This window comes from Octodon degus, unplaced genomic scaffold (assembly GCF_000260255.1).
Source record: "Octodon degus isolate 3935 unplaced genomic scaffold, OctDeg1.0 scaffold00020, whole genome shotgun sequence".
Taxonomy (NCBI): Eukaryota; Metazoa; Chordata; class Mammalia; order Rodentia; family Octodontidae; genus Octodon; species Octodon degus.
The window spans coordinates 11,826,758-11,838,068 of NW_004524596.1; the positions used below are offsets into that span (position 1 = coordinate 11,826,758).

General features: G+C 42.5%; 1 protein-coding gene across 1 annotated transcript in view; it reads left to right on the forward strand.

The window, feature by feature from the left end:
* Positions 1–276: 276 nt before the first annotated feature.
* Mta3 (metastasis associated 1 family member 3) overlaps positions 277–11,311 on the forward strand; it is a 158,792-nt gene continuing 147,757 nt past the window's right edge. The window contains 2 exon segments of the mRNA XM_023711233.1: positions 277–344; positions 6,553–6,646. Coding sequence (XP_023567001.1) covers positions 6,625–6,646 — 22 coding nt within the window. The 5' untranslated portion in view covers positions 277–344; positions 6,553–6,624.

Genomic DNA, 11,311 nt, shown 5'->3' on the forward strand with positions numbered 1-11,311 from the left:
CAGATGTGAAGTGAGCCCTCCCTGCTCAGGGATGTGGTGTGTTTATTCTAGAAGTGGCATGCAGGACCGAAGGCAGGGAGAACTTGCTAAAACATTAATTGAAGTGAAAGAGAAAGTTCTAGGGATAGTAGGTAATGAAGACAATATTAAGGCAGTATTGCTAGTGAATGGATTTTGTGTGTACTTAATGTAAATTTCGGAGTACAGAAAGAAATGGGTTTCTAAATGTGAATTTTCTGTTGAAAAGATTAAAGCCTGAAACTTCTTTAATTACAGATTATGTCTACTTTGAGAATTCCTCTAGCAACCCTTACCTAATTAGAAGAATAGAAGAACTCAACAAGGTACATACGCCAAGTGTTCTTGATTCCGCTATTAAAAAACTGCGTGTATTCCTTTGAAAGGCAATTGGATAAAGGACATAAGAGGCGATTTTACTTTAGTCCTAGGCCCTTTCAAAGTGGAGATTTTATTTTTATTTTATTTTTTTGGTACCAGAAATTGAACTCAAGACCTTGTACTTGCCAGGCAGATGCTTGTGCTGCTGAGCTATATTCCTGCCTAAACATATGCGTGCTTTTTTTTTTCTTTTTTCTTTTTTCAGTGCCAAGGGTCCAACTCGGGACCTTTGGCACTTAAGCCGCTGAGCTATATCCCCAGCCCTGTTTTTTTTTTTTTTTTTTTTAATTTTGAAAGAGATTTTTAGGTTACAGTTAGTTTGAATTGTGAATATTTTGCTTTTTGTGATCATTCTTTCTGGCTGGTGTTAAACATTTGCAAATATGCAGTCAGGCTGGCCTTGAGCTCACTTTGTAGCCCAGGCTGGTTTCAAACGCAACAGTCTCCTGCCTCAGCCTTCTGGTGCTGGAGTACAAGCGTGGTCTGTCACCCTGGGTCTTTTTTTTGTTGTTGTTGTTGATACTGGGAATGAACTTGGGGTTTTCAGCCTTCCAGGCAGCTGTCGTGCCACTGAGCTGTATCCCTGGTTCTTTTTCCCTTTTTAGTGAGTTAATATTTTTTTCTGCCTTTAGAAGAAAGAAGCTAGAAAATGTAATAATAAAGGAGATTTGTAAGGACTGGAGAGATAGCGCAGCATCATAAGTGCCTGCCTGGCAAGTGCAAGGTCCTGTGTTTGATCCCCATTACCTCCCCTCTTGAAAAAATGTTGCAAAATATGAAGGAGTAGCCCGGTATAATGATGCATGTCTGTCTAATCCCAGCACTGAGAGGTAGAGGCAGGAGGATGGCTGGGAGTTTGAGACCAACCTCAGCTACAAAGTGAGCTCAAGGCCAGCATGAATTGCATAGTGAACCCCTCTCACACTTTACAGACTTGTAAATAATTTTTGAAAAGACCAAAATGGGGCTGGGGAGATAGCTCAGTGGAATAAGCGCTTCCCGGGCAAGCGCAAGGTCCTGAGTTCAATCCCCGGTACCCCCCTCCCCTAGAAAAACCCTTCTGTTTTTATTTATTTATTTATTTTGGCAGAACCAGGGATTGAACTCGGGCTCTTGCGCTTGCCAGGGAAACACTTATTCCACTGAGCCATCTCCACGGCTCCTATTTTAACATTGTAGGGCTGGGAATATATATATATATATATAGCTCAGCACAGCGCCTGCCTGACAAGCTAAAAGTTCTGAGTTCAGTTCCCAAAAAAACAAAAAAAAATCATGACCAATAATAAGACATGTAAATTATAATGACACATATAAATTACTAAAGTCACTAAAAAAAAAATCATGGCTGTCATCCTTCATTTGCCAGGCTGAGGCCGAAGGACCGCTGAGTTAATAGGCCAGCCTGAAGTGCACAGCAAAGCACTGTTTCAGAAAGACAAAAAACCAAAACAAGAATAGAATAGGTCTGGTATGGTGGCACATACCTGTAATCTCAGACTTTAGGAGACTGAAGCAGGCCAAGTTGAAGGCCAATCTGGACTACACAGTGAGACCCTGTTTCAAAAAGCAAAAAAGTAACCAAGCATGGTGGTGCAAGCCTCTAATACCAGCATTTGGGAGGCTAAGGTAGGATTTCTAGGAGTTGAGGGCCAGCCTTGGCTACATACATAGTAACTTCAAAGCTGATCTGAAGTACTGGCTAGAGACTGTCTCAAAAAATGAATGAATGAATGAATGAATGAATGAGTGAATGCAAAAAAGTGGCCCAAATAAGACTCCAGTTAACTACTGAGTCTAATTTTTCTAAAAATAGCAAAACAGCTGGGCATGGTGGCACACACCTGTAATCCCAACACTTGGGAAGCTGAGACATTAGGATCACTGGTAGTTCATCAGCCTGGGTTACAAAGTGAGTTCAAGGCCAGCCTGAACTGCATAGCAAGACCCTATCTCAGACCAAAAAGAAAAAAAAAAAAAACGTCCTGGGAAGATCAGAGGTGAAATAGGCGAGGTGTGGAGTGTTAACATAATTGGAAAATTCAAGTAATGGATAGAAAAGTACTTGATTTGTTTTGATAAATCAGTAGGGACGTGAACTTATTTAATAATTAATCTCTAAGTAGATTTTTCTTTTGGTACCAGGAATTGAACTCAGGATCTTGTGCTTGCCAGGCAGGCACTTAGGCTGCTGAGCAGTCTCCCTGTATTGCTAAGTAGAATTTAAAAAATTCTAGGATGAATTGTCAGTTAGTATTTATATTAGATTTTTGCTTCAATTTTTCTCCCTAACTCCCCCATCTCCCCTTTAAAAGTTTGGAGAACTTGTTAGGTACAAAACTAAATAAACTAAGTCCTCCTTTCCTCCAGACACAAATCAGTATTAGTTTATCTTACATTCTTTGTATTTTTCCATCCTAGCTTATAGATAAATGTAGTGAGAGTGATTTATTTATTTATTTTTTTCTGTCTTGAGACAGGGTCTTGCTATGCAGCTCAGGCCGGCCTTCAGCTTACTTTGTAGCCCAGGCTGATCTGGAAATTGTAGAGATCCTCCTGCCTCAGCCTCTCCAGTGCTGGGACTACAGGCATGTGCCACCATGCTAGTAGAGGGTGATCTTTTGGAGGAAGGACGTAAGGTTAAAATAAAAGTCATGTTTGAGATCCTTTTTCTTAAGGCCTGGTGAGGACCTTCTGCCTCATTCCTCCCCCTCTGGCCTGTTTGGTCCTCCCCCAAAAGGTTGTACCTTGATTCTGTGAGTGAGAAAGGATGTGCAGAGGGGAAAGGACAGGAGAAAGGTGTGACTGTGTTGTTGTGAGTGCTTTGCTTTTGTGCTGTAATTGTGGGAAACTGGTGCAAGTTATTAGTGGGGAGAGGACGTCATGGGAACAGGCATCCCTGCTGCAGGGGGCTGTTCAGTGGGAGCCGGAGTGTCACAGTGGCTCAGCGCAGGGCTCCAAATCTACTTGAATTAGAGAAAAATGAGGCTGTATACAAACTTTAACCTCGGCCTCCTCCCACTAACACTGGGGATTGAACACAGGGCCTTTGCACTAAACTGAGCCCTCCTCTCCCCCAGCTTTACTTGACAAGAATCTTCCTAAGTCACTGCATTGTCCAGGTGTGTACAACCTGGAATTCTGCCCCAGTCTTTTTTTTTTTTTTTTTTTTTTGCGGTACCATGGATTGAACTCAGGGCCTTGCGCTTGCCAGGCAAGTGCTTACTCTACTGAGCCATCTCCCCGGCCCAGCCCCAGTCTTCCAGAGCGCTGAGATTACAGGCATTGGCATCATCATACCTGCTTAATTTAGGTCAGTGGCGCCGAACCTTTTAGAGCTTCCAGTGGTAGCATACGCACAGCCTGCCATGGGTTTGCCCGCTGACCTACATCTTTTGAGCAGATGCTTTGAAACTGGGGAAGGATTTACATTTTTCCTTTTTTTTTTTTTTGAGACAGGGTCTTGCTATGCAGTTCAGGCTGGCCTTGAACTCACTTTGTAGCCCAGGCTGGTCTCCAGTTCGTAGTAATCTTTCTTTTTCAACCTCCAGAATGCTGGGATTACAAGTGTGTGTGTTCCCATACCTGGCCTACTCCCCTCCCTCACCTTTTGTTGTTGGGGAATTAAAGCCATGGCCTTGCTTGTGCTACACAAGTACTGTCCCACTGAGGTATATTTCCAGTCATTTTTCATATTTTGAGAAAGGATTTCTGTTTTTTTGGTACTGGGGATCCAACTGGAGACCTTGCGCTTGCGAGGGAGGTGCTTATGCCTCTGAGCTATTTGTTAGAGTACTGTCCTTCCCGGCTCAAACTTGTGATCCTTCTGCTTGACTTCTCCAGTCCTTGGGATCATTGGCATGCACAACTGTGCTTGGGCCTCCACTCATTTTAGTTATTTATTTTTTAGTGCTGGGGGTATGTCCCGACATGCTCAGTAAGTACTCTGCCACTAGCTCTGCCTCCAGCTCCCTGTGCTCAGTGTAGTATAGACCTGCCACGGTTTTGGATTTGCACTGGGCTCCATGTGGATCCCTGTGTTGAGCAGCAAAGCTTCACAGGAGTACTTCTTTTTTTTTTTTTTTGTGAAGTCAGGGATTGAATTCAGGCCCTTGCGCTTGCCAGGCAAGCACTTAATTCAACTGAGCTATTTCCCTGGCCCCACAAGAATACTTCTGAGGGGAGTGTGGCCATTTCTTCTGGAGGATGTTTTTTTTTTTTTTTTGCTCCGAATGCCTTCAAGGCATGACTGGCTGGCTTGTGTTGGGATCGAACCACAGCAACCTGAGCCTGACTGCTTGGTTGAAGCAGCCTCTTCTGGAGGATGTATGTGATCACAATGTTGTGAAATATAGAAGCATTTTGGTTAGATTTTTTTTTTTTTTTTTTTTTTTTTGGTGGAACCAGGGATTGAACTCAGGCCCTTGCGTTTACCAGGGAAGCGCATATTCTACTGAGCCATCTGCCTGGTCCCCCTAGAAATTTAATTTATTTATTTATTTATTTATTTGAGAGAGAGAGAGAGAGAGAGTGAGAGTGAGAGTGTGGTGTGTGTGTGTGTGGCCAGCTCAGCCCACCAGGGGGCGGGGCTGGCTGGCATGTGGTGCTGGAGGATTGAACCGTGGTCCCTGATGCTTTGCCAAGCTTGTTCTAAGTAGGTGCTTTAGACCACTGAGCCATCTCTTCAGCCCCCCCCCTAGAAATTTAAATAATTTTTTTTTTTTGCTCAGCCCGCCCTGAGGGCAGGGCTGACATGGCATGTGGTGCCAGGGATTGAGCTGTGGCCGCCTGTGCCTGCCTAAGCTTGCCTAAGCAGGCGCTTTAGACTGCCGAGCTATCTTGCCAGCTCCAATGATTTCAGTCTTAAGGGGCAGTATTTTTTTCTAGTAACATTTTTTACTCTAAAATAATGCTCCATTTCATAAAATTGACAAATTTTATTGCAGCATATAATCATTTCTTTATATATTTGAATGTGTCAATTCAGAAATCCTGAAAACATTCTCCATTTTGTTAGAAGTTGAAAATTGCAGCAGCATTTTACTATAATCTGTATGTTTTTACAAGGAATTTAGTAATGGACAATTGACCTTGAAAGCTCTCAGAATTCATACAGAACAGACTAGGTACCGGGACCTAAGCTGCACTAAATTACAGTCTCATTGACTGGATTACATCTAGACTGTAGTTAACAGAAATAAGGGGCTTCAGGGTTCCTAGCTGCAGGCTGTTAATGCTTTCACATGTGAAGGTAAAACAAGTACTACTGAAAACATTAGACCCAGGTTGGGGCGAGTAGATGCCCCTGGCCCAGGTGGTTTTCTTTTTTTCCTTTTTTTTTTTTTTTTTTTGGTGGAACCAGGGATTGAACTCAGGCCCTTGCACTTGCCAGCGAAGCAGTTACGGTGGTTTTCAAGGCCACCTGGTATAATCTGTGTGATAGGTGTTCTCACAGGGAGACTTCGCCACCAACTGAACGTGGGTGTTGAGAGGAAGGCTAGGAGGTTTACTAGTTAACTGGAGCTTTATGGGAGTGGGTTTGGAGGAAATAGACTTAAATGTCATAAATATGTTTTAAAAAGTTTTGTGGATTAATTTCTTAAAACCTAATGAGTTGGGCTGGAGAGATGGCTCAGTGGTCTAAAGCACCTACTTGGAACAAGCTTGGCAAAGCACAGGGACCACGGTTCGATCCCCCAGCACCACATGCCAGCCAGCTGCACCCTCTGATGGGCTGAGCTGGCCACACACATACACATAGACACACACAATAAATAAATGTTAAAAAAAAAAAAACCTAATGAGTTAATTATATATGACTTTAGTCATTAAAGTTACTTATTACTCATCTTAGTATAATTGGTACTAGTGAGTTAGTGTGTATTTGACATTTTGGTTACGTTTAGAACCTGAACAGATAATTGTATTGTTTATCATTTACAATTTTTAGCTCTTTTTATTCTGTAGATACAGTTGGTACAGTGTTAATATAAGTGACTTTAATCTATTTCATAAACTACTTGACAATTTGCTTAGCTTTCCTTTTGTTTGGTGCTCAGATTGAACTGAGGGCCTCATGCTTGCTAAGCACGTACTTTGTCACTGAGCTGCACCTTCAGCATCCAGATAACTTTTATTTTTTTCATTTCTTAGACTGCAAGTGGCAACGTGGAAGCGAAAGTAGTCTGTTTTTATAGAAGACGAGATATTTCCAATACGCTTATAATGCTTGCGGACAAGCATGCTAGTAAGTTAATTGTCTTTCTGTTGAATCAAAAAAAATTTCTCTTTTTTTTTTTTTGTGATGAGAGATGCTTTCTGTTACCTGAAACTTTTTGCCTCATATATCTTCAGTGTAGTTTGTTTGTTTATTTATTTATTTTGTGGTACCGTGGATTGGAATAAGGATTTTTTTTTTTTTTTTTTTTTGTTCCTCAAATGCCTTCAGGGCACTTTTGCCCAGCGGGAGAGTTGTGAGGTTCGAACTCGAGCAACCTGAGGCTGACAGCTTTGTGGAAGCAGCCACTTAAAGGCCTGAGCTAGGGCCAGGCCCCCAAAGAGTTTTTATTTTTTTATTTTATTTTATTATTATTAGTATTTTTTTTTTTTTGGCAGAACCGGGGATTGAACTCAGACCCTTGCGCTTACTAGGGAAGCGCTTATTCCACTGAGCCATCTCCCCGGCCCCTGGTACCGTGGATTGAACTCTCAACCTTGTGCTTGCCAGGCAGGTGCTTACGCACTGACCTATATCCCTGACCCTCTAGCCCCAGTTTAAATTTTCTTAGGTGGCATCATACATAACTTTATTTTGTTCTTTTTGAGATTGGGTCTCACTATGCAGTTGAGGTTGGCCTTGAGCTCACTTTGTAGCCCAGGCTGGTCTTGAACTTTCAATGATCTTCCTATCTTAGCCTCCCAAGTGCTGAGATTGTAGGTATGCACCACCACACCTGGCCATCATACACAATTTACTGAATTAGACTATTGAAATAGAAGTCTTTGCAAATGGGCTTTAACAAACACGACAGAAGAGCTTTTATTTTTAGTGGTGGTTTTCTTTCTGTGTTTTGAGACAGAACCTCTCAGTATAACCTGAGTTGGCTTTGAACTCGCTATATAACCTAAGATGGCTATAAATTCCTTATTCTCCTTAAGCCTCTAGGTATCATTGGTAGTTTTTAGAGTTTGTTTTGAGACAAGGTCTCTCTGCAGTTCAGGCTGCCCTAGAAGTCACTATATGGCTCAGGCTGGCCTTGAACTCAAAGCAGTACCTGGCCTCAGACTCCCAAGTGCTGGGATTATAGATGTAGAATACCACGTGCAGCTGTCAGTGGAAGATTTTTGAAGGTACAGATTGCGGGAAATGTGTATTTGCTGGTATTTGGGGGGATATTTATTTCCTATGAAGCAACTAGGAGATATGTATGTATGTCTTTATATGTTTAATTGTGATGGGGATTAAATTTAGAGCCTTTACACAAACCTACATTCTCAGCCCTTATTATTCTTTTGAGATAGAGTCTTGCTAAATTGCATAGACTGGCCTAGAATTTATGTTCTTCCCTCTCAACCTCCAGAATAGCTGAGATTATATATATGTGCCAAAATACTTTATATCATTCTTTTTTTGTCCTATTTATGTAATAGATTTTAGAAAAAATCTTTTATTTGTTTGGTACAGGGTCTTGCTACGCAACCCACACTTGTAGTTATCCTCCTGTCTTAGCCTCCCCAGCGCTGGGATTACAGACATGTACCACCATGCCCAGATTCTGTAGCCAGTTTGGCATAGAGCCAGCATTGCATGTGGTCCCAGGGATTGAACTCTGCTCCTTGCATTTCCCAGGCAGGGGCTTAACCACTGAGCTGTCTCTCTTTTTTTTTTTTTTTTTTTTTTTTTTTGTGGTATCAGGGATTGAACTCAGGACCCTGCACTTGCCAGGCAAATGCTTATTCTACTGAGCCATCTCCCCGGGCCTCTTTTTTAATATTTAGTACAGGGTCTACACGGTTTCACTGCACAGAGTGGACTTGTAGTGATTCTCCTATTTTCATCTACCCAAGTGCTGGGATTACAGATGTGCATCCAGTCTCAATTGCCGTCTCAGCGCAGGGGCGGGGCTGGCATAGGCATGGCCAGCCAAGGATTGAACCCTGGTCCCTGTGCCTTTCTACGTAGGTGCTTTAGTCCACTGAGCTATCTGGCTGGCCCCTGCTGAACGGCCCCTGCTGAACTTTCTCCCTGGCCTGTACTTTACATTTATATTTTTATTTATTTGGTACTCGGATTCAAACTCTCAACTTTGTACTTGCCAGGAACATGCTGTGTCACTGAGCTAAATCTCTGACTCTATTGATTTAATTTTTTTCTTTTTTTGAGACAGAGTAATTTTTTTTTATTTTTTTTCCAGACCTGGGGATTGAACTCAGGACCTTGCGCTTGCCAGCAAAGCGCTTATTCCACTAAGCCATCTCCCCGGCCCCTTGCCATGTAGTTTGTTAGTCTTGAACTTACTTTGTAGCCTAGGCTGGACTGAACCTGCAGAGTTCTGCCCCAGTCTCCTGGGAGTTAGGACTACAGGCGTGTACCACCAAGTGGTTTGTTTTTTTTTCTCATGATCTCATTATGATGTAATCCAGCCAGACTTTGTATTTATTATGTAGCCATACTGGGCTTGAACTTGTGATCCTCTTGGTTTAGCCTTCTGGGTACTAAGGTGAGAGATGTGGGTAGTCTCCACGCTCAGGACCCCAGCCCCCATGATCGAACCTGGAACCTTGTGCTTGCCAGGCAGGCACTTATGCTGCTGAGCCATCTCCCTGCCCCCCCCCCTTTTTTTTTTTTAAGGAGACTAGGTCTTCTACTGTTGCCCAAGCTAGACTTAAACTTGCAATCAAGCTTCCTGATTCAGCTTCCTGAGTAGCTGATTATTTCTGTGTTCCACCGTACTCGGCCACAGATACTATAAAGAACAGTGGTAGTTGGCATAGTGGCACGTGTGCATAATCCTAGCTCTCAGGATGGTGAAGCAGGAGAATCACTGTACTTTTGAGACCAGTTTAAACTGCAAAGCAGGACCATGTCACAATACCACCCCCTCAAAAGAAGTATGAGGTAGACAGAGAATGAATTTGAGACTGTGTAGTAAGACCTTGTCTCGAACAAAAGTACTCACACACTAAAAACAAAACAAAATCAGTAACAAAGTGTTAGGAAATTTAAAAAAATCCTTGTGTATTTATTTTTTTGTTGGAACTGGGAATTGAACTCAGGCCCTTGTGCTTGCCAGGGAAGCACTTACTCCACTGAGCCATCTCCCTGGTCCTAAAAATGCTTGTTTAAATGAAACAACAACAAAAGGTTGAATATAAAGAATGATGTGGTAGACATCCTGTCTCACAACATCAAGAAGCTGAGACAAGAGGATTGCACTGATTTGAGGCCAGCCTGGGCTAGTAGTGAGACCTTGTTTCAGAAAACCAAGGGGGTAAAAAAATGTGGCAAATTTAAAAATATTGTAACTATCTCACAATACAGATCAAAAAGACAAAAAGACGTAATATAGGGCACAGTGTGGTGTCACATGCCTGTAATCTTAGTACTCTCTCTGGAGGCTGAGGAAGAAAAGTTGCTGCCAGTTCAAGTTTAGCCTGAACCACATGGTGAAATCCTGTCTAAAAAACCCCCAAATCACCCAATATAAAACATGATAAATTGAGATTTATCCAGTAGCTCCAGAAACCATAGGTTAAAGGAATAAAAATGAAAGAGAAAAAAGGTTATTAAAAGAATGCTTCTCCAGAGATGAATGAGAATCTTGATAGAGTGAATGAGAAAAGGAACAGATAATATCATTTCAGGACACCAGAGGGAAACTCACTGTTCTCTAGAGTTTTTAGAAATAAAATTAGCGGGCTGGTGAGATGGCTCAGTGGTCTAAAGCACCTACTTAGAACAAGCTTAGCAAAGCACAGGGACTGCTGTTCAATCCCCCAGCACCACATGCCAGCCAACCCCGCCCCCCTGGTGGACTGAGCTGGCCACACACACACACATAAATAAATAAATAAATTAAAAATTAGCAACACAGGATCAGATTTCTTTTTTTTTTTTTTTTTTTGCAAAACCGGGGATTGAACTCAGGCCCTTGAGTTTGCCAGAGAAGCGCTTATTCCACTGAGCCATCTCCCCGGCCCCCTCAGATTTCTTAATACTACAGGAGTGAACCTTTTTTTTTTTTTTTAAATGTACTTGGTACAGGGTCTCACTGTGCAGATAGTACACATAGTGATCCTCTCCTGTTTTTAGCCTCCCCAGCACTGGGATTATAGGCATGTGCCACCACGCCTGAGTAGGAGTGAAGCATTTTAAGTTGAGAATTCAATAGCTATTTGTTTCCTTCCTTTATTTATTTATTTATTTATTGTCAGCTCAACCCCCCCCAGGGGTGGGGCTGGCATGGTATGTGGTGCTGGGGATCGAACTGAGGTCCCTGCATGCTTGCCTAAGTTTGCCTAAGCAGGTGCTTTAGACCACTGAGGTATCTCGCCAGCCCTTCAATAGCTATTTGAGGGCTGGTGAGATGGCTCAGTGGTCTAAAGCACCTACTTAGAACAAGTTGAGCAAAGCACAGGGACCACGGTTCAATCCCCAGCACCACATGCCAGCCAGCCCCGCCCCCGGGTGGGCTGAGCTGGCCGCACGCGCGCACACACACACACACACACACATAAATAAATAAAATTTATAAAAAAAAATAGCTATTTGAAAGAAATGGTGTTATTTAATACTTGAGTATAACATAATTCAATAATTAGGAAAGAAGGGGCAGGGGAGATGGCTCAGTAGAATAAGCACTTCCCTAGCAAGTGCAAGGATCTGAGTTCAATCCCTGGTTCTGTTTTTTTT